Source organism: Calliphora vicina, chromosome 2, assembly GCF_958450345.1.
Source record: "Calliphora vicina chromosome 2, idCalVici1.1, whole genome shotgun sequence".
Classification (NCBI taxonomy): domain Eukaryota; kingdom Metazoa; phylum Arthropoda; class Insecta; order Diptera; family Calliphoridae; genus Calliphora; species Calliphora vicina.
In genome coordinates, this window is record NC_088781.1 from 127,154,647 (window position 1) to 127,179,848 (window position 25,202).

The window sequence follows — 25,202 nt, forward strand, 5'->3', positions numbered from 1 at the left end:
ATTGTACTAGTTTAGCTTTAACAGGGTTTTATATAGCCCTAGCTTAGCTTTAATATCTATTTATACAGTCCCAGTTTAGCTTTAATCGTAGGTCTTATACAGTCCCAGTTTAGCTTTAATCGTAAATCTTGATTCGTGTCTCATTAAGAGTACAATGTGAGGGCACTCTTCGTTTAAATACTTACAGACTAATATTTTAAAATTAGTGTCTTATTCATGGAAATCATTTATTAAAAGTCTTCGTTATAAATCAGTGTAAAAAACTATTTCATTTAATTGATCTAGTATAACGTGAAGTGTCATTGCTCTACTTTAGCTCCGACTTTGTGGTTTTAAATAAATAATAAAATAATAATTACATTTGAAATAAAAATAAAAATGAAATTTAAAAATAAAATTGATATTCAATACAAATATTTGTTAATATACTTGTTCCTAATCCTACAAGCAGAAGCTGCAAGACCATTTAGCAGTGGAAGTACTAGATCAAATGTTGGCTCAGGTATTAGAAGCTATGGAACTACAAGTAGTTTTGGAAACACTAGATCCAATTTTGGTTCAGGTACTGGTAATGATGGAAGTACAAGTAGTATTGGAAATACTAGAACCAATTTTGGCTCAGGAAGTACAAGTCTTATGGGATCGAATATTGGAACAACGGTGAGTATGATTGGCAATTAAGATAATGTAGATATATAACTGCTTTATATACAAATGTTATATTTTATTTTAATTTAAATTAATTATACACATAAAAATATTTATGATTCACTTGAGATATCGTCTGTATCATGAAGAGTCATCTTTTATATAAACCATTAAATACATACATACATCTTTGGTAAATCACTTTTACATTCTGAACTAAATAGACTGGAGGAAAAACCAAATAACCTTACATTCATACACATTCATGGCTATTTCTGTTCTCACTTTCACCATTCACCCTATTTTTGAAAGCATAATTACAACAATATAATATAAAATAAAATTTCGAAAATTATATAATTAAGGTTAAACAAATTACGTGTAAACATCTCTAATAAGAAATTCTGAAAAAATAGATAATATTGTTGTAATTGTGATTTCAAAAATAAGGTGAATGGTGAAAGTGAGAACAGGAATAACCCTGATTTTCTTTCTGTTTTTTAACTTTTATAAATTATTTTAAACTTTTTAAATTGTTTATACCATTTTTTCAGAATTACAATACCGGTTGGAGTTCTCAGTCTAACAAACCCTTTATTAGTATTGCCGACAGCAAAAGAGCTCTGCTCTCAGGATCTGTATGTATTTATAAATATTTTCTTTTAAAATAAAATAACTATAATATACATTTTTATTACCTTGAGTAATAGAATACGCCTCAAACATTTCCCTCAACAAATTCTGGATTCAGTTCGACCTATAAGTCATCCGGTTTGAGGCTACCAAACGAGTCTACCAAACCCGTTAATAGTATTGCCGACGGCAAAAAAAATCTCGGCTTCGAAAGAGTATGTACTTATAAATATTTGACAATTAAAATAATAATAAATGTTTCTTTGACCTTTTTAATAGAACACGGCTCAAAATTTTCCCTCAACAAAAAATAATCCAACCGATTTTAATTCCCAATCTAACAAACCCATTATTAGGATTGCTGACGCGGAAACAAATCTCCATTCCGGATCAGTATGTATTTATAAATATTTTCATTATAATATAATATCGATAACTTCTATTTTCTATAGAAAAGTTATTGATAACTTTCATTTTCTGTAGAAATGATATTGATAAAATTTATTGATAACTTTGATTTTCTATAGAAAAGTTATTGATAACTTTGATTTTGTATAGAAAAGTTATCGATAACTTTGATTTTGTATAGAAAAGTTATCGATAACTTTGATTTTGTATAGAAAAGTTATCGATAACTTTAATTTTCTATAGAAAAGTTATCGATAACTTTGATTTTCTATAGAAAAGTTATCGGTAACTTTGATTTTCTATAGAAAAGTTATCGATAGCTTTGATTTTCTATAGAAAAGTTATCGATAACTTTGATTTTCTATAGAAAAGTTATCGATAACTTTGATTTTCTATAGAAAAATTATCGATAACTTTGATTTTCTATAGAAAAATTTTCGATAACTTTGATTTTCTATAGAAAAATTTTCGATAACTTTGATTTTCTATAGAAAAATTATCGATAACTTTGATTTTCTATAGAACAATTATCGATAACTTTGATTTTCTATAGAAAAGTTATCGACAACTTTTATTTTCTATAGTAAAGTTATCGACAACTTTTATTTTCTATAGTAAAGTTATCGATATCATTGATTTTCTATAGTAAAGTTATCGATAACTTTGATTTTCTATAGAAAAATTAACTTTGATTTTCTATAGAAAAGTTATCAATATTTTTGATTTTGTATGGAAAAGTTATCGATAACTTCGATTTTGTATACAAAAGTTATCGATATTTTTGATTTTCTATAGAAAATTTATCGATAACATTGATTTTCTAGTGAAAACTTATCGATAACATTTATTTTCTGTAGAAAAGTTTTCGATAACTTTGATTTTCTATAGAAAAGTTATCGATAACTTTAACTTTCTATAGAAAAGTTATCGATATTTTTGATTTACTATAGAAGATTTTCTATAGAAAAGTTAGCTATAACTTTGATTTTCTATGGAAAATTTATTGATAACTATAATTTTCAATCGAAAATTAATAGATAACTATAATTTTTTAAAGAATTTTTTAAATTTTAAATTTTTATAGAAATATTTTTAAAAAAATTTAAATGAAATCCTTTTTAAATAAAACATTAATGCTTTTTACAGAAAGTATCCACTAATTTGAATATACCCACCAAACAACCGGCCTATAATCCATATTTTAATGCAGGAGCGGTATGTACACATGTATTTGCATATTACATTCAAGATGTTTTATTTTTGATGTTTGTATAATCTCATATATTTTATAGAAAGTGCAAGCCTCTAAGAATATTGATGGTCCACTAATCCAGCAAACTGCTTTCGGTGCAGGAAATGTATGTGAAGTTTAATAAAATATTTTGTTTCATAATTCCTAACGATTTTTTTTTTTTTTGTTTTTTTAAAGCAATTACCAACAGCCCCCAACTATGATGCAAATACACTGTCTAAGCAATCTGCTTACACTCCGATATTTAGCACCGTGCCGGTATGCTGAAATATTATGTTAAACTGAGTTTTTGTTTTATAATCTCAATTGTTTTTTTTTTTTGTTTTGTTTTAAGAAAACTCAAGTTCCCAACAGTAAAGATGAGAATTCACAGCCCAAGCAGCCTGCCTACAATCCATTCTATAACACTGGAACGGTAAGCACAGTTATTATAATACGAACTTTTTATCAATATTTTTCATAATATATATTATATATGTATTTGTTTTTTTGTCATAGAATGAAAGTCCCAATTTTACTACGAGCAAACAACCTCCCTATAATCCATCTTTCCATGAAATGGTATAAAGTTTATTTTTAACACTTTTTTTTAATTTTTTAATTGACATTAAATTTTGTAGAATACTCAAACTGTTCCAGCTGGTTCAAATCACCAGCCGCCATATAATGCAGAACATACTTCAAATGTAAAAAACATAACAGTAAGAACAGTTTGAAGTAAAAATTAGAATAAAGGAAGGTTACATCAATATTCATCAACGGAAATTATTCATAAATTCTAAATTATTTTTTTTTTCTTTAAAATTCATCAAACTTTTGTTCAGGCTTCACTAATTAATCAATGTTTGATTATTCGCAGTACCCTAATATGAAAATTTTAATTGTCAGTGGTTCCTAACCCTATGTCTATACCTGATAAAGTTTTGTCATGATAAACGTCAAAATGTTTGTCAAGATATAAAAAATATAAGCTATAGTCTCCATTTATTAGTATTATTGCTTCGTTATGACAAAATTGTTAGTGCTTTTGCTCCAACAATTTTGTATTGACAACAAACATCATTTATTGTTATGATAAATATATGTCAAGTATAGACAGGGGGTAAAAGTTCAAACAATATATAAATTTATATCTTTAATATTCTAAAAAATTAACTTACATTTGTCATTACAGAATAATATAAATAAATCCATATTGCAAAGAATGTTACCAACTGCAACAGTTGTGGTGAGTAAACTTAAATATTTAAAAACTGCTTAAAATTTAATTAAACTAATATTTCTAAATTCTAGAATAATAACTTTAACAGAGTAACAGAAATACCAAAATCAAATACTAATAATATGTTTGCTAATAAAACAACAACGAACATAATTGTAAGTATTAGAGAATTTGAATTTTCTCTCTCTATTTTAAATATAAGGGGGAGATAATCTGAAAGAATTAAAAATTGTTTTCTATTGAAAAGTTATTGAAAAAATTCTATAGAAAATGTATCAATAACTTTCATTTAAACAGTTTCAATAATTACAAGCAATTTTATTATGATTTTTTATCGAAAAGTTATCGATAACTTTGATTTTTTATCGAAAAGTTATCGATAACTTTGATTTTCCATAGAAAAGTTATCGATAACTTTGATTTTCCATAGAAAAGTTATAGATAACTTTGATTTTCCATAGAAAAGTTATCGAAAGCTTTGATTTTCCATAGAAAAGTTGTCGATAACTATGATTTTCTATAGAAAAGTTAGCGATAACTTTGATTTTCTATAGAAAAGTTATCGATAAATTTGATTTTCTATAGAAAAGTTATCGATAACTTTGATTTTCCATAGAAAAGTTATCGATAACTTTGATTTTCCATAGAAAAGTTATCGATAACTTTGATTTTCCATAGAAAAGTTATCGATAACTTTGATTTTCCATAGAAAAGTTGTCGATAACTATGATTTTCTATAGAAAAGTTATCGATAACTTTGATTTTCTATAGAAAAGTTATCGATAAATTTGATATTCTATAGAAAAGTTATCGATAACTTTGATTTTCTATAGAAAAGTTATTGATAACTTTGATTTTCCATAGAAAAGTTATCGATAACTTTGATTTTTCATAGAAAAGTTATCGATAACTTTGATTTTTCATAGAAAAGTTATCGATAACTTTGATTTCCTATAGAAAAGTTATCGATAACTTTGATTTTCTATAGAAAAGTTATCGATAACTTTGATTTTCTATAGAAAAGTTATCGATAACTTTGATTTTCTATAGAAAAGTTATCGATAACTTTGATTTTCTATAGAAAAGTTATCGATAACTTTGATTTTCTATAGAAAAGTTATCGATAACTTTGATTTTCTATAGAAAAGTTATCGATAACTTTGATTTTCTATAGAAAAGTTATCGATAACTTTGATTTTCCATAGAAACGTTATCGATAACTTTGATTTTCCATTGAAACGTTATCCATAACTTTGAATTTTTATAGAAAAGTAAGCGATAACTTTGATTCTCTATAGAAAAGTTATCGATAACTATGATTTCCTATAGAAAAATTATCGGTAACTATGATTTCCTATAGAAAAAGCATCCTAGCTATAGTTTTCTATAGAAAAGTTATCGATAACTTTGATTTTCCATAGAAAAGTTATCGATAACTTTTATTTTCTATAGAAAAGTTATCGATAACTTTGATTTTCTATAGAAAAGTTATCGATAACTTTGATTTTCTATAGAAAAGTTATCGATAACTTTGATTTTCTATAGAAAAGTTATCGATAACTTTGATTTTCTATAGAAAAGTTATCGATAACTTTGATTTTCTATAGAAAAGTTATTGATAACTTTCATTTTCTATAGAAAAGTTATCGATAACTTTGATTTTCTATAGAAAAGTTATCGATAACTTTGATTTTCTATAGAAAAGTTATCGATAACTATGATTTTCTATAGAAAAGTTATCGATAACTTTGATTTTCTATAGAAAAGTTATCGATAACTTTGATTTTCTATAGAAAAGTTATCGATAACTTTGATTTTCTATAGATAATTTATCGATAATTTAGATTTTTTATAGAAAAATTATCGATCATTTAGATTTTTTATAGAAAAATTATCGATAACATTGATTTCCTATAAAAAAAATCGATTACTTTAATTTTATTAATAATATTATCAATAATTTTATCTTTTAAAAAAAGAAATCGATCATTTTGGTTTCCATTAGAAATTTTATAGAAATGGTATCGATAAGATTGGTTTTTTAGAGAAAAGTTATCGATAACTTTGAATTTCTATAGAAAATAAATCGATAGCTATGATTTTATATATAGAAGTTATCGAGTATGTCTTTTTGGATACGATTAGATATGAAGTTTCTAATTGATAACATTTTTACACCTAAATGCATTAACAACTTTCTTTATAACTTTTTTAATTATTTAGCAAATTCCACCAATTGGACATTTCAATGTAAGTTTTGTGTAATTGTAATTTATAATTAAATAATATTGAAAACATCGCGTATCAAAGTTGTAATAAAATATTGAAGTAAATTAATAGATTTAATTTTACTATTTTACAGAATTTGAATTTTACTAAAAATTCCACAAATACTACCAACACCAACTTCTCAACTACACCTATGGATTATATAAATAATTTTAAACATTTAAATGCGGTAAGTATTAGGAAAAATTAAAAATATTCTTAACCCTCTAATGATTAAGCATGCCTCAAGGCACTCATCGCTTAAATGCTAATAAATGCAAATATAACTGATTTTTCATTTCAAAGAGGTTTTTTAGCAACTGTTACAAGAGTTTTTGATATGAAAACTCAGTTATATTTTTATTTATTGGCATTTTTGCGATGAGTGCCTTGAGGCATGCTTAAGCATTAGAGGGTTAAAATAGACCTTGATTTATTTTTTAATAACTAATTTAATTACAGTTGAATCTCCAGCATGATAATAAAGCACAAGATAATGTAAGTACAACACTAACGAAGTTGAAGCTAATTTAAAAATATTTTGAAACGTTAAACATTTTTAGAAAATACCTAGCAAGAATGGTTATAAACGTGCTAAAATTGTACATAATTATCTTAAAGGCAATAAGGCTATGCTAAGCCATACCTCTTCTATATTGGGTCTGGTAAGCAGGCAATTTTTTTCAAAATTACTTAAATAAATTTGTTTAGTTTTGATTAGTTTTAATTAGAAATATACAATTTCTAAGATTCTGGCAATATTTTCTAAAAAAAAATTTCAAATATTTATTTTAAAACAATTTTCAACACCCAGAAAACAATTATTATTGTGGCAACCGAATTTCTTTGAAGTGTTTGTTTTAAAAACACACAATTCGGTTGCCGCAACAGTTCTAAAATTACTACGAAATTTTTTGTATGGATAAATCTCACAGTATTTTTTTTCTTTTCTTTACAGAAAGGTTACACTGTGGGCGCAGTACAACAATTGAATCATTTAAAAACTCAGCAAGAGTTAAATAAGGCTCTTAAAACTCATAAACCAAATTATATCAAGAGGCAAATTCCTGTTATTATTGCAGTTGTTATAATTATATCAATTGTTGGTGGTATTATTATTTTCTTAAAAGTAAAGAAGTAAAATTATATAAATATGTTTTTGGAAATCAAAATATATATATGTATATTTATAACATTATAAGGGGCACAATGTTACCTATGAAACCATAGAAAAAATTAAATTATTTTATATTGTCAACCTACAAATTCACGATTAGTTTTTGAGATGGTTTAGGTTATTAGACTAATCAGAAACATATTAAACTGAATCACTTGCGGCTGCATTGTATAAACGAGATTGATTTTCCTTTAATTAACTTACTTTTTCATAGTAAATATCTATACAAACTTTTATTTTATGTTTTAATTATTATTTTTTTATTTACATATCACATTTTCAATTTCAAAATATATTGTACCAGGATTTTTCTTCATTTTTATTCGGGATGTGCTCCAACGGATTGTAAAAAGTTTTAAACTAAATAAATTTTATGCATATTAGTTTGGTTAATAAAAATTTATTCTTCTATATATTCTCACCATACTTTGTAATGCACCGAAAATACTTAAAGCCATTATAGATAAGAAAACTGTTAAAAAATATTTCATTTTAATGGTTGATTTAATTTGACAAGCAATATTTTACTAAATACTACTTTCTATTTACAGTAATGTACGATGTAAACTGACTCAATTATAATGCTATAAATTAGTATCAAGTATAAATTTTGTTTTTCAAATGATTAGTCATGATTTAACATGAAACATCATGATGTTTTAAAAATAATTATTGCGGTATGTACAATTAAGTAAATATAAGTAAATAATATACATGCAATATCTTCAAAAATAGCATAATGGGAATAAACCCGAAATAGATAGATAAAACCCCTGAAAAATTTCGCTAAATACCTATTTTATCCAACATTGCACAATTTGCACAATCCCTCAGAAGCGGCGCTGCACGGCTTTGTCTCATAGACAAAAATCAAAAAATTTTTTCTCTCAAAATATGATAAAATATATATTGATGGATAGCTAACAACTCAACTCAAATAAATTTTTAGGAATTGGTTTTATTTGACACTCACCAGAGGTCGCTAAAGTCAATTAAATTTGAGGAAAAAATTAAGGAATAAAAAATGAAATGAATTGCTTCAAGAAAATAATTCTCAAAAATTCATTTTTTTAAAAAGGAGTTTAAATTTTTGTTTTCAGAGTTGTTTGGTATATTCAAAATTTGGCAGTAGTAAAATTTTTGTAAAACATTTCGACTAAAATTATTTTTTATCGTTCAAAAAAATATTTTTTTTTTAAAAAAATTCAAAAATTACTAAAGTTTGTTGGAATTCAAAAAAAAAATCGTATAAAATCGTAAATTTTTTTATTTTTTAGAGTCGTGAAAAGATTAGTGACAACTTTTTGCCACAACTGCATTTTAAAATAGGTCTAAATTCACAATTTTTAACTAAATTTGATGTATTATGGAGTAATAATGTTAAAGTAATGTTACAATCGATATGAAATAATATTAATATCTTAAATTCAATGAAAGAAATAGTGAAAATTTATTCTATGGAAGTCAAATTGGGCCCACATCTTAACCAGAGTGCGCTAATATTATATAATTGTATGCATCTCAAAGCAAGCAATCTCAATACTTTTCTTATGGTTTATTTATTATTTATAGATGGGAAAAACCAACTAAAAATTTACAGAATCTTGCCGTTTTGTAATATATTTTTGTGCACTGCATTGCCGACTACTGCATTACCAAAACATAACACTACAAGATGAAGTTAATTACTGTGAGTTATGTATGTATTTTGAATTCATTAATGAGACTTATGGAAAATATAAGATATACATATTATATATCAACGTGTAGGAAATTGTACATTCTTTTAAAAAAGAAAAAAAATTAAGAATTAAAAATTTGATAGAAGACTTTTTTCAAAAATATGGGAATCAAAAATGGTAGCTGATTCCCAAAAATCCTTTAAAAAATTCCAAAAAATTGTATTTCTTAGATTTTTGACTTTGTTGACTGTACCGTGGTCCGGTCTATAAATTCTCCTTGCAAGATATTTAAGAACATATAGGGTCATACAAGAATAGTTTTAATTTTTTAAAAGCAGTATGCGATTAGAGTAAATTTGCCATAAATTTGCAATTTACACAAATGTTATCTCTAATTCGGAAGCCTCTGGACCGCGCAGTTATGAAAATTTTCAAATTATTTTTCTTTTACCAACAAATCTATTAGTAATAGGAATAAAGAATTATTTCAAAATCTTTACTGAGTCAAAAGGAATGTGCATTTAAATTAAAAATATTTTAAAAAAGTAGTTTTTTCAACAATTTTTTTTTCGAAAAAAGTACTTACATTATTGAAAGAAAGGCAAAATAAATAAAGTGTTTCTATTTTCAAAGGTAACATAGTACTTCCCAAAATGTTACCTTTGAAAATAGAAACACTTTATTTATTTTGCCTTTCTTTTCTGTATAACTAAATATTTTTAATTTAAATGCACATACCTTTTGACTCAGTAAAGATTTTGAAATAATTCTTTATTCCTATTACTAATAGATTTGTTGGTAATTCAAAAATGAATATTTGAACATAATAGAGAAAGATTTGGATCAACTACTGGCAAAAATCCAGACTAAGTTAAGAAAAAACTTGAAATTTTAATTTTCAAATGTGAATATCTCGTTACCTATAAGCGATACAATATAGTTCAAGCTATGGTTTTTGTAGCTGTATTTTTGTATATTCTACACCTATGTAAATATTTCAAATCAGATCGAGAACAAAAATTTGGCATAATTTTAAATTTTTCATATTCCCGAGATACCCCATTTTGTTGCCTTGAGGCTCCGCCCTACCTTAGGCTTTAAAGTCCAAATTCAAAACTTAAACTCAGCTACATGTCCTCTATAGCCGTGGAATTTTATTAACTTCTGACTGTTGGTTTAGAATTTACAGATTTATTTCCACTTTTTTTTCATTTCCCCTACTGTGCTCGAGACGACATTTGTACGGGGGCTAGGTGAAATCATGAACCGATTATGACCAAAATTAGCCAAGTTTTTCCTTTTGTCGAAAAAGTGATGTGGACTAATTATCATGGGAACATGTTTAAAATTGCGACATATAGTACCTTGATAAACAAATTTACATGGACAGGCGGACAGATTGATGAAGACAGACAGACTGACGGATGGACAAAGCTTATTGAATCCAAAAATTTATTCAGTAAATACAAATAATAATATGTTTCATTACAATCCGATAACTTTTGCTAAAGTTATAGAATTTTCACAATTAAGGATATATGGCAGGACCAAGAGTCCTTGCTGCAATCACAATAAAAATTAACAGAAATATTATAAGATTAGTGCGTATAACAAATGCAGATTTTCATGATGTTTAGATCAAAACTAAAAATTATATGAGAGGTAGGGGTCCGATTTTTTTCCAAAAATTTAATTTTTCTTAATATTGGCATACCAAATTTCAAAGCTCTACCACAACTCCTTCTATTTTTGTCCCATCGTTATATGGGGACAAAGCACTGTGCGCTGTGGGGTCTAAAAGTTAGGCACCTCAATCAATCAATAGCTTCAATCGCAGGTCTTTATGTAGCTCAATTTTAGTTTCAATCGTACATCTTTATGTAGTTCAATTTTAACTTCAATCGTAGGTCTTAATGTAGTTGAATTTTGGCTTCAATCGTACATCTTTATGTTGTTCAATTTTAGCTTCAATCTTAGGTCTTTCATTTTGTTTAGATCTAAGTGTTCGTCCCCTGATGGCTATGAATGCTGACTGCTGGTTTAAAGTTAACATCGCTATACAACAAATTAAATTGTTTTATTTCACTTTATTACAAACATTTCATTTTATATCTTACACTATTAAATGCAATGACAACACAATCCAACTAATTAATTTTTCCAACTTTACACAATTTCTAATCAAAATTTCATTCCCATATTCATAATCAGTTTTTATTTTAAATTAATAAAAGCTTTATAAAACAAAGTTTCTATACAAAATTCGTTTTATAAAGCTTTGATTTATTTAAATATTTGCCCAATTCACAATTGGTGTTGTAGCGTTGTATGTCGTAATTTTTTTTTAATAATATTTTGGTTTTGTTTCAGAAAATTTTGTTTGAAAAATATTTTTCACAAACAACTTACAACGCTACGACTTTGATTGTGAATTGGGCAATTGATTATGAATAAGCACTTTAAAGTATAATAAGTTTTTCAGTTCCTCTATCGTGACCATGGCTTCGGCCGCTCTCATGTCCGCCATCACCCAACAGTTCTTGCAGACCCCCATCATATTTTCCTTTACGTCCTTTACCACCACCCTTTCCACCGTGGCTCCCGTGTCCTCCACCACCAAGCATTTCCTGCAGACCACCATCATATTTTCCTTTACGTCCTTTACCACCACCCTTGCCACCGTGGCTCCCGTGTCCTCCACCACCAAGCAGTTCCTGCAGACCACCACCATTTCCTTTACGTCCTTTACCACCACCCTTGCCACCAGTATGCTGCAATGGAATTTGTGTTTAAAAAAAAAAATAAGAAAATACTTTATAGCTAATATCAATCTTACAGTTTTTCCTAACATGCCGCCTAAACCGCCACCTAAGCCGCCGCCTTTGCCACCTTTAGCCTCCAATGGAGCGGCCAACAGTAGTAAAAAAGCTGTCATTACAATTATTATTTGCAAGAACTTCATCTTAACAATGACGGAAATTGTTAGTAAGCAAGTCCAATAAGTAATAATATCAGATTTGAAAAGTGGCCTTACTTTTATACTGGTGATTTTAAGTTTTTTTTAGATTAAATAGTTTTGCACTAATAAACCACAATTATTAGATATTAAAATAGAATTAGTTGTGATCATAACACAGAAAAAACTATATTTAAATTCAAACATTTATCACATATTGAACGGGTTTCAATTATTTCATAATTGAATCAAGTATTCATGTGCTCAAAAACAAAATTTTCTGATATTTTCTATTGAATTTTGAGTTTTGAATTTGATAATTTTGACAATTGAATATACAATTTATTATTGGTTGAACTTTAAATACAAAAATTATTGAATAGATAATTTTCGTAATTGAAAACACAAAAAGTAACAAAAATGTGAAGAACAGCTGTTTATTATACCCTTCACCATGAGTGGCAAGGGTATATATGTATAAGTTTGTCATTCCGTTTGTAATTTCGACATTTTTCATTTGCGACCCCACAAAGTATATATATTCTGGATCGTTATAGATAGCGAAGTCGATATAGTCATGTCCGTCTCTGTGTTGAAATCAACTTTCCGTTGAATTCTTCCGGCTCGGTTGCTATTTAATCGCTGCGATATAAGGAAAAAATCGGGACAACCTCGATTTTTGGCATATTTATGATCTACATATATCTGAATTACTAAACCATTAATATAGACAATATGGATATCTATTGATAGATATTTCAAAGACCTTTGCAACGATGTATATCAGGTTATAGTAATTTGGACCTAGAATGGGTCAAAATTGGGAAAAATATTTTTTAACCCCAATTTTTTTTTTACCGAAACTAATTTTTTTGTTATAAATTTTTTTTCAATAATAAAAAAATAAAAAAAACTTGGATAAAAATTAAAAAAAATTTTTTATTTTTTTTAATAAATTTTCAAAAACATTTTGTTTTTAACAAAACAATTTTTTTTTCAATAATAAAAAAAAAAATTAAAAAGATTTGGAAAAAAAATTTTAATTATTTTTTTTTAAATTTTCAAAAACAATTTTGAATTTTTTTTTTTAAATTCTGTATTTTAAAATATATATTAGTGAAGTAGGGTAGGGTGATCAAATATTCGACATATACAAAAAACCGGTTTTCGAATAATTCGAAAAAGCGTAATTTTTGAAAACCGGTTTTCAAAAATTAAATTAAAATGCCCAACATTTATATATAAAAATTAAATTGAAATTAGAACTAAAGAAAAAAAAAAACGTTGATTTCTTAAGCCACATTCTGACGAGTATGAAATTTATCCTTGACCGAATTCTTCATATTTCTGCCAGTATCTCTACCAATTCCAGCTTCCGATTGACCAGCAAATATGGCCATAATTACGACTATTAACAATAAAATGTTTAAGATCTGCATGATGTCTTATAGAATCAAACGTTGTAAAATTACTACGATTAATTCTTGGAATTTTTGTAACTTATATACTTAAGTAAGTCTGTTAGTAATTGAATCATAAACTGAGAAAAATGCCAACACAAAGAGATTGTGATTCATGCAGTAATTTTAAGAAAGTCTTTACTAATAATAGCTATTTACAAATGAAATATCTCTTAAGAAAAGTCTAGAGTTAAAGACAAATTTAGATTTCTTTGTTTGAAGACAAAAGGTTATTATTTTTTTAGTATTTTCTAGAGCTATTGTTGATTTATCGTGAACATATTGGAGAAGGCTGCGCAAAAATGTTGTGAATTTTGGTAATTGTAACTAGTTACTGCTTACATTACTTTGTAATGGGAGGTCTTTATCCAGCACATTATATTATTTAGTAGAGTATGTAGTTATTTTTATACAGGTTGATAATGAACTTTTGCATTTAGCACAGCTTTCTAGAGAGACTTTTAATCAATATTTTTTTAACTACATACTTCACAGCCCATCGGTAAGTCCATTTGTAAGCGAGAGTCAGCGAAATAATAAGTAGTTCTTACTTAGCTGCAATATTACTTGCTGTTTTATTAGGTAAGTAAAGTTTTTACTGCTAGCTACTGGCATTTTGTTTTTAACTCTTTTTACTGAAACACCCTTTAACCACTACTTTCTATTTTACATTATTTCTCAGTAACAGTAAAGTATATAAAGGATCGTAATCGATTTACTTCCACAAAACGTTTTAATCGTTTCAACTTGTTACTGACATTTTAACTATGAATTTTCTCAAGAATTTCTATTTTGTCTTGCTCATTTTAGCCATATCTATGGTTACTATTGATGCTGCCAATCCGCCGAAAGTAAGTTTCTTTAATTAACTGAAAGATTTCTTAATATTTGAGATTTTAAATTTAATTACAGGAAAAAAAAGTCAGGTTTGCTGAAGGAAAGGGGGTCATTATTAATAAACTTAATAATACGAAGGGTTAAGATAAATCTAAATTGATGATTGATTGAAATCCTAATTTCTTGTGTGTATTATATGTTTAAAGTTGAATAAAATATATCAAATTTGTGCTGCAATAAAAATTATTATTTTTTATTAATTGAATTGAGAAACAATCATTTTACAAAACAACGATTCTATAACTTTTTGCAACCAAATTGCTTGAACTATTTAAAAAAAGGCAACATTTTCAGTTTGCAATAAAAATTGAGGACAAAAATTTAGTATTTGGATGACCCGATAGACTAGTCGATAGTGTGCTGGACTATTAATCTGAGGGTTGCGGGTTCGATTGCCGCCTGATACTCTGGGTGTATCTGCAAACAAGCAAAACGCTTCGCAGTTTGTGTTTGTTTTTTTTTTTTTAAAAGTAGTAAACTTTATAAGTCCGCCATTTTTAATAAAGCAAAGAGAGAGAGAGCAAAATAAACATTTTAACTGTTTTTGCAGAACAGAATACAGAAAATAGGCAAAGGGCAGAAAAAGAGCAACATTTTTGCCAGAAAACTATAACAACTAAGTGATAAACCAAAAGAAAAAAAACTCAAACAGGCAAAGGGCAACATGCCAAAACTATAATAACTTATGGATAATTATAAAGAAAAGAAAAAGGGCAACATTATTGACATCAAAGGCTAAATTAGTGATAAATCAGATAATTATTACTACTAACTCTAGCCATTGCTGGTGGCAAGGACAATTCTGAACAACTAGCTGTAAGTTTTTTTTATACATAATTTCTAAAGCTAGCTTTACACTAAGTGTGTTCTCATCTATGTTGAAGAACTGATTCAGCTTCTCAACTATAAAGTTAAAAGAAATCTGTTAAATTATAAAATTTTTGAGCACTCAAATACCATTTTGAACTGATTTGTTAACATTCAATATTTAGCTGAGCACTCAGCTAGCTAGTGTAAACTATCTTTAGACATAAAATTTCAACAAATACATATCTTCTGTGTAAAATACCTAGTAGATGTGTCTTGACATGTGTCATATTTTTTTCATTTTTTTTTTTTTTTAATTACAGCCAAAAAACATCGGAAGGTTACGTTTGCGCCACCTTGTAGATATAGCCATGTCCGTCTCTATGTTGAAATCAATTTTCCGTAGCCTACAAATAACTAACAAACATGATTGATACATCAATATATCGGGAATTCTTCCCGCTCGGTTGCTATTTAAAATCGATAAAATCGGCCATCAATTGGCTGAGCGAAAAAGAAAAAAAATCGGGATAACCTCAATTTTTGACCTATTTTTGATCTATATCTGGATTTCTAAATCATTAATATAGACAATATCTATTGACAATATCGATGTATATTAGGTTATAGTAATTTGGACCTAGAATGTGTCAAAATCAGGAAAAATATTTTTTATATTCAATTTTTTTTTTACCAAAACAAATTTGTTTTGGTAAAAAAAATTATTGAAAAAAAATTTTTAAAAAAATTGGATAAAAATTAAAAAAAAAATTTTAATTTTTTTAACAAATTTTCATAATAATTTTTTTTTACCAAAACAAATTGTTTTGTTATAAATTTTTTTTCAATAATAAAAAAATTAAAAAAAATTGGAATTTTTTTTTTTTTTAATTTTCAAAAACAATTTTGAAATTTTTTTTTTAAATTTTGTATTTTAAAGTATAATTTAGTGAAGGTGATGTAATGAAGATTCGGTACAGCCTAATATAGCTCTCTTACTTTTTTTTATTTCTTTGATAAGATGTTTGAAATGTTAATTCACTTGTGTTTAACAGTTTTAATTCACTTTGACAGTTCAATTATCTTTTAACTAAAACAAACAAACCTGTTATTTTTGTAGATGTTGTAGTTCTGCTGTCACCTTCTATAAATTCCCCTTGATCGCCATCTTATCGTTTTGTGACAGTATGGACGAAGGGAAGAAACCCGGAAATATGATTAAAATTCGGATTTGTGTTGCTTTAAATATAGTTTTATTGTTTATTGATTAGATATTGCAATGGTGTTTAACTTCAGTTAAATTTAAAAAAAAAACTACTACTCTATTAATACAGTCTTCCTCTAAAGAAATTAAAATGCCCAGCATTTTTTATATAAAAATTAAATTGAAATTGAATTAGAACTAAAGAAAAAAACGTTGATTTCTTAAGCCACATTCTGACGAGTATGAAATTTATCCTTGACCGAATTCTTCATATTTCTGCCAGTATCCTAAATTACAAATAACAAAATTTTAATTATTGAATTATTTGAAAAATCCAATATTTAAATTTATTAAATTTTCTTTAAAAAAATATATAAAATTTTAGACTTACAACCACTTTGTCTACAGCTCTACCAATTCCAGCTTCCGATTGACCAGCAAATATGGCCATAATTACGACTATTAACAATAAAATGTTTAAGATGTGCATGATGTCTTATAGAATCAAACGTTGTAAACTTACTACGATTAATTCTTGGAATTTTTGTAACTTATATACTTAAGTAAGTCTGTTAGTAATTTAATCATAAACTGAGAAAAATGCCAACACAAAGATATTGTGATTCATGCAGTAATTTTAAAGAAATAATTATAAAGAATGAATTTTAAGAAAGTCTTTACTAATAATAGCTATTTACAAATGAAATATCTCTTAAGAAAAGTCTAGAGTTAAAGACAAATTTAGATTTCTTTGTTTAAAGACAAAAGGTTATTATTTTTTTTTAGTATTTTCTAGAGCTATTGTTGATTTATCGTGAACATATTGGAGAAGGCTGCGCAAAAATGTTGTGAATTTTGGTAATTGTAATGAATCGCCTTGTATTATTATATTATTTAGTAGAGTATGTACTTATTTTTATACAGGTTGGTAATGAACTTTTGCTTTTAACTTAGCTTTCTAGAGAGACTTTTATTCAATATTTTTTTTTTAACTACATACTTCACAGCCCATCGGTAAGTCCATTTGTAAGCGAGAGTCAGCGAAATAATAAGTAGTTCTTACTTGCTGTTTTACTATGTAAGTAACGTTTTTACTGGATCATTTGTAAGAGAGCTAGCTACTGGCATTTTATTTTTAACTCTTTTTGCTGAAACACCCTTTAACCACTACTTTCTATTTGACATTATTTATCAGTAACAGTAAAGTATATAAAGGATCGTAATCGATTTACTTTCACAAATCGTTTTAATCGTTTCAACTGGTTACTGACATTTTCACTATGAATTTTCTCAAGAATTTCTATTTTGTCTTGGTCATTTTAGCCATATCTATGGTTACTATTGATGCTGCCAATCAGCCGAAACCCGCGGTTAAAGTAAGTTTCTTTAATTAACTGAAATATTTCTTAATATTTGAGATTTTAAATTTAATTACAGGAAAAAAAAGTCAGGGTTGCGGAAGGAAAGGGGGTCAATATTAATAGACCTAATAATACGAAGGGTTAAGATTGATGATTGATTGAAATCCTAATTTCTTGTGTGTATTATATGTTTAAACTTGAATAAAATATTTCAAATTTGTGCTGCAATAAAAATTATTATTTTTTTTAATTAATTGATTTTAGAAACAATCATTTTGCAAAACAACGATTCTAAAACTTTTTGCAAACAAATTGCTTGAAGTATTTAAAAAAAGGCAACATTTCCAGTTCGCAATAAAAAATTAGTACAACAATTTATATGTTTAAAGTTGAATAAAATATTTAAAATTTGTGCAATAAAAATTATTATTTTTTTTAATTAATTAAATTGAGAAACAATAATTTTGCAAAACAACGATTCTAAAACTTTTTGCAAACAAATAGCTTGAGCCATTAAAAAAGGCAAAATTTTCAGCACGCAATAAAAATTTAGGACAAAAATTTTGTATTTGGGTGCCCCGATATACTAGTCGATAGTGTGCTGGACTATTAATCTGAGGGTTGCGGGTTCTATTGCCGCCTGATACTCTGGGTGTATCTGCAGACAAGCAAAACGCTTCCCAGTTTAACTCTTTTTGCAGAACAGTATACAGAAAATAGGCAAAGGGCAGAAAAAGAGCAACATTTTAGCCAGAAAACTATAACAACTAAGGGATAAACCTAAAGAAAAAAAACTCAAACAGGCAAAGGGCAACATGCCAAAACAATAATAACTTATGGATAATTATAAAGAAAAAGGGCAACATTATTGACATCAAAGGCTAAATTAGTGATAAATCAGATAATTATTAGTACTAACTCTAGCCATTTAATCATGTAATATTTATGGCAGTAATTTCAATATGAATCTGGGAAATTTTCCAATATGCCAACCATTTAACCACAATAAACATAAGTGGTGGAAAAGGTGGTGGAGGACATGGTGGTGGAAAAGGTAGTGGAGGTAATGCAGGACATGGTGGTTATGCTGGACATGGTGGTGGAAAAGTTAGTGGAGGTAATGCTGGATACGGTGGTAATGCTGAACATGGTGGTGGGCATGGTGTAGGTGGAGTACATGGAGGTGGTGTACATGGAGGTGGTGTACATGGAGGTGGTGTACATGGTGCTGGTGGACATGGTGCTGGTGGCAAGGACAATTCTGAACAACTAGCTGTAAGTTTTTTTTATACATAATTTCTAAATCTACACTAAGTGTGTTCTTATCTATGTTGAAGAACTGATTCAGCTTCTCAACTATAAAGTTAAAAGAAATCTGTTAAATTATAAAATTTTTGAACACTCAAATACCATTTTGAACTGATTTGTTAACATTCAATATTTAGCTGAGCACTCAGCTAGTGTAAACTATCTTTAGACATAAAATTTCAACAAATACATATCTTCTGTGTAAAATACCTAGTAAATGTGTCTTGACATGTGTCATATTTTTTTCATTTTTTTTTTTTAATTACAGCCAAAAAACATCGGAAGTTTACTTTGATAGATATAGCCATGTCCGTCTCTATGTTGAAATCAACTTTCCGTAGCCTAAAAATAACTTACAAACATGATTGATACATCAATATATCGGGAATTCTTCCCGCTCGGTTGCTATTTAAAATCGATAAAATCGGCCATCAATTGGCTGAGAGAAAAAGGAAAAAAATCGGGATAACCTCAATTGTTGGCCTATTTTTGATCTATATCTGGATTTCTAAATCATTAATATAGGCAATATCTATTGATAGATATTTCAAAGTCCATTGCAACGATGTATATAAATCCAATTTTTGGACAAAAATTAAAAAAAATTGGAATTTTTTTTTTAAATTTTCAAAAAAAAATTTTAAATTTTGTATTTTAAAATATAATTTAGTGAAGGGTATATAAGATTTGGTACAGTCTAATATAGCTCTCTTACATTTTTTATTTCACTTGAGTTTGAAATGTTAATTCACTTGTGTTTAACAGTTTTAATTCACTTTGACAGTTCAATTATCTTTTAACAAAAACAAACAAACCTGTTATTTTTGTACATGTTGTAGTTCTGCTGTCACCTTCTATAAATTCCCCTTGATCGCCATCTTATCGTTTTGTGACAGTATGGACGAAGGGAAGAAACCCGGAAATATGATTAAACTTCGGATTTGTGTTTCTTTAAAGATAGTTTTATTGTTTATTGATTAGATATTGCACTGATCTTTAATTTCAGTTAAATTTAAAACAAAATACCATTCTATTAATACAGTCTTCCTCTAAAGAAATTAAAATGCCCAACATTTTTTATATAAAAATTAAATTGAATTAGAACTAAAGAAAAAAAAACGTTGATTTCTTAAGCCACATTCTGACGAGTATGAAATTTATCCTTGACCGAATTCTTCATATTTCTGCCAGTATCCTAAATTACAAATAACAAAATTTTAATTATTGAATTATTTGAAAAATCCAATAATTTATACAAAATAATGTTGTTAAATTTTCTTTTTTTAAAAAAAAATATATAAAATTCTAGACTTACAACCACTTTGTCTACAGCTTTACCAATTCCAGCTTCCGACTGACCAGCAAATATGGCCATAATTACGACTATTAACAATAAAATGTTTAAGATCTGCATGATGTCTTATAGAATCAAACGTTGTAAACTTACTACGATTAATTCTTGGAATTTTTGTAACTTATATACTTAAGTAAGTCTGTTAGTAATTGAATCATAAACTGAGAAAAATGCCAACACAAAGAGATTGTGATTCATGCAGTAATTTTAAGAAAATCTTTACTAATAATAGCTATTTACAAATGAAATATTTCTTAAGAAAAGTCTAGAGTTAAAGACAAATTTAGATTTCTTTGTTTGAAGACAAGAGGTTATTATTTTTTTAGTATTTTCTAGAGCTATTGTTGATTTATCGTGAACATATTGGAGAAGGCTGCCCAAAAATGTTCTGAATTTTGGTAATTGTAACTAGTTACTTTGTAATGAGAGGTCTTTATCCAGCACATTATATTATTTAGTAGAGTATGTAGTTATTTTTATACAGGTTGATAATGAACTTTTGCTTTTAACACAGCTTGAGACACTTTTATTCAATATTTTTTTAACTAGATACTTCACAGCCTATCGGTAAGTACATTTGTAAGCGAGAGTCAGCGAAATAATAAGTAGTTCTTACTTAGCTGCAATATTACTTGCTGTTTTACTAGGTAAGTAAAGTTTTTACTGGATCATTTATAAGAGAGCTAGCTACTGACATTTTGTTTTTAACTCTTTTTGCTGAAACACCCTTTAACCACTACTTTCTATTTTACATTATTTCTCAGTAACAGTAAAGTATATAAAGGATCGTAATCGATTTACTTTCACAAAACGTTTTAATCGTTTCAACTGGTTACTGACATTTTCACAATGAATTTTCTCAAGAATTTCTATTTTCTCTTGGTCATTTTAGCCATATCTATGGTTACTATTGATGCTGCCAATCAGCCGAAACCCGCGGTTAAAGTAAGTTTCTTTAATTAAATGAAATATTTCTTAATATTTGAGATTTTAAATTTAATTACAGGAAAAAAAAGTCAGGGTTGCGGAAGGAAGGGGGGTCAATATTAATAGACCTAATAATACGAAGGCTTAAGATAAATCTAAATTGATGATTTATTGAAATCCTTATTTCTTGAGTGTATTATATATATGTTTTAAGTTGAATAAATATTTCAAATTTGTGCAATAAAAATTATTATTTTTTTAATTTATTGAATTGAAAAAAAATCATTTTGCAAAACAACGATTCTATAACTTTTTGCAACCAAATTGCTTGAACTATTTAAAAAAGGCAACATTTTCAGTTCGCAATAAAAATTAGGAAAACAATTTATATGTTTAAAGTTGAATAAATATTTTAAATTTGTGCAATAAAAATTATTATTTTTTTAATTAATTGAATTGAAAACAATCATTTTGCAAAACAACGATTCTAAAACTTTTTGCAAACAAATAGCTTGAGCCATTTAAAAAATGCAACATTTTCATTGAGGACAAAAATTTAGTATTTGGGTGCCCCGATAGACTAGTCGATAGTGTGCTGGACTATTAATCTGAGGGTTGCGGGTTCGATTGCCGCCTGATACTCTGGGTGTTTGTTTTTTTTTTTTTTTTAAAAAAAGTAGTAAACTTTATAAGTCCGCCATTTTTAATAAAGCAATGAGAGAGAGAGCAAAATAAACATTTTAACACTTTTTGCAGAACAGAATACAGAAAATAGGCAAAGGGCAGAAAAAGAGCAACATTTTTGCCAGAAAACTATAACAACTAAGGGATAAACCTAAAGAAAAAAAACTCAAACAGGCAAAGGGCAACATGCCAAAACTATAATAACTTATGAATAATTCAAATGCTGATTTAGTAATAAATCAGATAATTATTACTCCTAACTCTAGCCATTTAATCATGTAATATTTATGGCAGTAATTTCAATATGAATCTGGGAAATTTTCCAATATGCCAACCATTTAACCACAATAAACATAAGTTTAATATTTTTAAAATTTCTAATACTTAGAGTAGAAATAGTTTAATAAACTATAAACCATAAATTACTTACAATTCTAGCAAGTACATTCATATATAAAGCAAACTGAATTATTAGATTTATTAAACAGTTCACAATGAAACTATTAAATCTATTAGTATTGGCTGTTGCGCTCCTGGCTCTCTTTGCTGTACAAATTGAAGCTAGGGCAGGAGGTAGTCCTGCAGAGAACCACGCTGGTGGTGGAGGACATGCTGGAGGTAGAAAAGGAAATGGTGGAAAAGGTGGAGGTGGAAAAGGTGGTGGAAGACATGGTGGTGGAAAAGGTGGTGGAGGACATGGTGGTAATGCTGGACATGGTGGTGGAAAAGGTAGTGGAGGTATTGCTGGACATGGTGGTGGAAAAGTTAGTGGAGGTAATGCAGGACATGGAGGTTATGCTGGACATGGTGGTGGAAAAGGTAGTGGCGGTAATGCTGGATATGGTGGTAATGCTGGACATGGTGGTGTTGGACATGGTGGTGGGCATGGTGTGGGTGGTGTACATGGTGCTGGTGGACATGGTGCTGGTGGCAAGGACAATTCAGAACAACTAGCTGTAAGTTTTTTTATACATAATTTCTAAAGCTAGCTTTACACTAAGTGTGTTCTCATCTATGTTGAAGAACTGATTCAGCTTCTCAACTATAAAGTTAAAAGAAATCTGTTAAATTATAAAATTTTTGAACACTCAAATAGCATTTTGAACTGATTTGTTAACATTCAATATTTAGCTGAGCACTCAGCTAGTTTAAACTATCTTTAGACATAAAATTTCAACAAATACATATCTTCAGTGTAAAATACCTAGCAGATGTGTCTTGACCTGCGTCATATTTTTTAAAAAACTAATTGATTTTTCTATTTGTTGAAATTATGGCTATAAATTGTGATGGTATTTAGCAATTAATACAATTTTTTTAATATTATTTCTATTTAATAGTTCGAGTTTGCCAAGCATGTAGGAGCGGCAGCTGCCCGAGAAAGTGTTAAGCAATTTATAAAGAAGCATTTGTAAATTTTTAAATACAAAATGGAGAAATAAATACAAAATAATTAATAATTATAAGTAAAGTGTTAGAGTTCGAGAAATTGCAAATATTTTAGAAACTTAATATTACCGGAGAAGTCCCTGTGAGGCCAACATACACAGCAAATTTGGTAATGATGTATTTTACATACCGTCTGCATTACTTAGAAGTAGTCAAGTAATGACAGATATATTAAGGGATATACATATGGGGCATTTCATGTCAAGTGAACCAACTTTTGAAATCGATGTCTTCCGAAATTTGCACCAAGGTTAGCTCTATTGGATAGTAACTCAGACACAATTTTTCAACAACATCGGTCGAGAACTCTCTGAGTTATAGGGGGTAAAATTTTGACAATTTGGTCAAACAGGGGTTTTTTCTTATCCATGTAACTTATTACCTATTGTTCTTAGCAAAATGTGTCCCAAATAGTATAGATAGCTATTTCTTCGATCTTTCGAAAAAAAATATTTAAAAAAAAAAAATAAAAAATTTTTAATATTTTTTTTTCGAAATCAAAAACTTTTTTGACTTTTTTTTAAAATGGGTCCTTTTTTTTTTTTTTTTTTTTTTTTCTTAAAATAAAGTTTAGATATTTTCCTTGAACACCTACTTGGTCGCTTAGTGGGATGCGAGTGGGATATCTATCAAAATAAATATTTTGTAACTCAAAACATAAAATTTTTGACTTTTTTTTGCAAAATCAAAAACTTTGTTGACTTTTTTTTTTCAAAATGGACCCTTTTTTAATCTTTTTTTTTAGGTCAAACAAAAGCTTAGATATTATCCTTGAAGACCCTTTTGGTCGCTTAGTGGGATGCGAGTGGGATATCTATCAAAATAAATATTTTTTAACTCAAGACTTACAATTTTTGACTTTTTTTTTGCAAATACGATTTTTTTTCCAAATGGGCCCTTTTTTTAAAATTTTTTTTGTAGTCAAAAGAAAGCTTAGGTCCATTCCTTTAAGATATTTTTAGTCCCTTAGTGGGATGCGAGTGGGATATCTATCAAAATAAATATTTTGTAACGCAAGACATACAATTTTTTAATTTTTTTTTGCAAAATCAAAATTTTTTCCAATATGGGCCCTTTTTTAATTTTTTTTTTTGCTCAAAAGAAAGCCTAGGTCCATTCCTTTAAGATATTTTTAGTCCCTTAGTGGGATGCGAGTGGGATATCTATCAAAATAAATATTTTGTAACAATTTTTTAATTTTTTAAAAAAAGGGCCCATTTGGAAAAAAAATCGTATTTGCAAAAAAAAAAGTCAAAAATTGTAAGTCTTGAGTTAAAAAATATTTATTTTGATAGATATCCCACTCGCATCCCACTAAGCGACCAAAAGGGTCTTCAAGGATAATATCTAAGCTTTTGTTTGACCTAAAAAAAAAGATTAAAAAAGGGTCCATTTTGAAAAAAAAAGTCAACAAAGTTTTTGATTTTGCAAAAAAAGTCAAAAATTTTATGTTTTGAGTTACAAAATATTTATTTTGATAGATATCCCACTCGCATCCCACTAAG

General features: G+C 27.6%; 4 protein-coding genes and 5 long non-coding RNA genes across 13 annotated transcripts in view; 5 read left to right on the forward strand and 4 right to left on the reverse strand.

Moving 5' to 3' along the window:
• Window positions 1-25,202, reverse strand: part of LOC135952247 (centrosomal protein of 104 kDa) — a 139,569-nt gene that overhangs the window by 17,917 nt on the left and 96,450 nt on the right. The window lies entirely within an intron of this gene.
• Window positions 298-8,007, forward strand: LOC135951649 (GATA zinc finger domain-containing protein 14-like). 4 transcript variants are annotated; one of them, XM_065501331.1, is made up of 17 exons: window positions 298-660; window positions 1,203-1,286; window positions 1,359-1,496; window positions 1,561-1,674; window positions 2,836-2,904; window positions 2,982-3,047; window positions 3,119-3,199; window positions 3,276-3,356; window positions 3,440-3,502; window positions 3,562-3,642; window positions 4,116-4,169; window positions 4,235-4,318; window positions 6,387-6,413; window positions 6,526-6,621; window positions 6,894-6,929; window positions 6,995-7,096; window positions 7,390-8,007. In XM_065501331.1, exons 1-17 carry the CDS (start codon window positions 379-381, stop codon window positions 7,570-7,572), a joined length of 1,641 nt encoding a protein of 546 aa, XP_065357403.1. In that variant the 5' UTR covers window positions 298-378; the 3' UTR covers window positions 7,573-8,007. The 4 variants fall into 4 exon arrangements, with proteins under 4 accessions (XP_065357403.1, XP_065357404.1, XP_065357405.1 ...); XM_065501332.1 differs by having other exon boundaries at window positions 6,906-6,929; XM_065501333.1 differs by lacking the exon at window positions 6,995-7,096.
• Window positions 11,363-12,278, reverse strand: LOC135952477 (acanthoscurrin-2-like). The gene is made up of 2 exons (XM_065502431.1): window positions 12,127-12,278; window positions 11,363-12,061 (listed from the first exon to the last, which is right to left on the reverse strand). The coding sequence occupies exons 1-2, from the start codon at window positions 12,250-12,252 to the stop codon at window positions 11,750-11,752; spliced, it is 438 nt and encodes a 145-aa protein (XP_065358503.1). The 5' UTR covers window positions 12,253-12,278; the 3' UTR covers window positions 11,363-11,749.
• Window positions 14,442-14,775, forward strand: LOC135950148 (uncharacterized). The gene is made up of 2 exons (XR_010575937.1): window positions 14,442-14,557; window positions 14,619-14,775. It is a non-coding gene; the product is annotated as an uncharacterized LOC135950148 (long non-coding RNA).
• Window positions 16,641-17,175, reverse strand: LOC135952583 (uncharacterized). Its single transcript, XR_010576047.1, has 2 exons — window positions 17,006-17,175; window positions 16,641-16,901 (listed from the first exon to the last, which is right to left on the reverse strand). It is a non-coding gene; the product is annotated as an uncharacterized LOC135952583 (long non-coding RNA).
• LOC135950045 (uncharacterized) lies at window positions 17,872-18,209 on the forward strand. The gene is made up of 2 exons (XR_010575930.1): window positions 17,872-17,990; window positions 18,052-18,209. It is a non-coding gene; the product is annotated as an uncharacterized LOC135950045 (long non-coding RNA).
• On the reverse strand, window positions 20,224-20,768 carry LOC135952480 (uncharacterized). The gene is made up of 2 exons (XR_010576040.1): window positions 20,599-20,768; window positions 20,224-20,478 (listed from the first exon to the last, which is right to left on the reverse strand). It is a non-coding gene; the product is annotated as an uncharacterized LOC135952480 (long non-coding RNA).
• On the forward strand, window positions 21,449-21,811 carry LOC135949894 (uncharacterized). The gene is made up of 2 exons (XR_010575911.1): window positions 21,449-21,582; window positions 21,644-21,811. It is a non-coding gene; the product is annotated as an uncharacterized LOC135949894 (long non-coding RNA).
• On the forward strand, window positions 22,743-23,703 carry LOC135952640 (acanthoscurrin-1-like). The gene is made up of 2 exons (XM_065502654.1): window positions 22,743-23,204; window positions 23,589-23,703. The coding sequence occupies exons 1-2, from the start codon at window positions 22,743-22,745 to the stop codon at window positions 23,661-23,663; spliced, it is 537 nt and encodes a 178-aa protein (XP_065358726.1). The 3' UTR covers window positions 23,664-23,703.

Coding starts and splice junctions, on each gene's coding strand:
- LOC135951649 (XM_065501331.1), top strand. CDS start 379: ATGAAATTTAAAAATAAAATTGATATTCAATACAAATATTTGTTAATA. Junction 4,170..4,234: donor TACCAACTGCAACAGTTGTG/GTGAGTAAACTT, acceptor TCTAAATTCTAG/AATAATAACTTTAACAGAGT. Junction 6,622..6,893: donor ATTTTAAACATTTAAATGCG/GTAAGTATTAGG, acceptor ATTTAATTACAG/TTGAATCTCCAGCATGATAA.
- LOC135952477 (XM_065502431.1), bottom strand. CDS start 12,252: ATGAAGTTCTTGCAAATAATAATTGTAATGACAGCTTTTTTACTACTG. Junction 12,062..12,126: donor GCGGCATGTTAGGAAAAACT/GTAAGATTGATA, acceptor ATTCCATTGCAG/CATACTGGTGGCAAGGGTGG.
- LOC135952640 (XM_065502654.1), top strand. CDS start 22,743: ATGAAACTATTAAATCTATTAGTATTGGCTGTTGCGCTCCTGGCTCTC. Junction 23,205..23,588: donor ACAATTCAGAACAACTAGCT/GTAAGTTTTTTT, acceptor TCTATTTAATAG/TTCGAGTTTGCCAAGCATGT.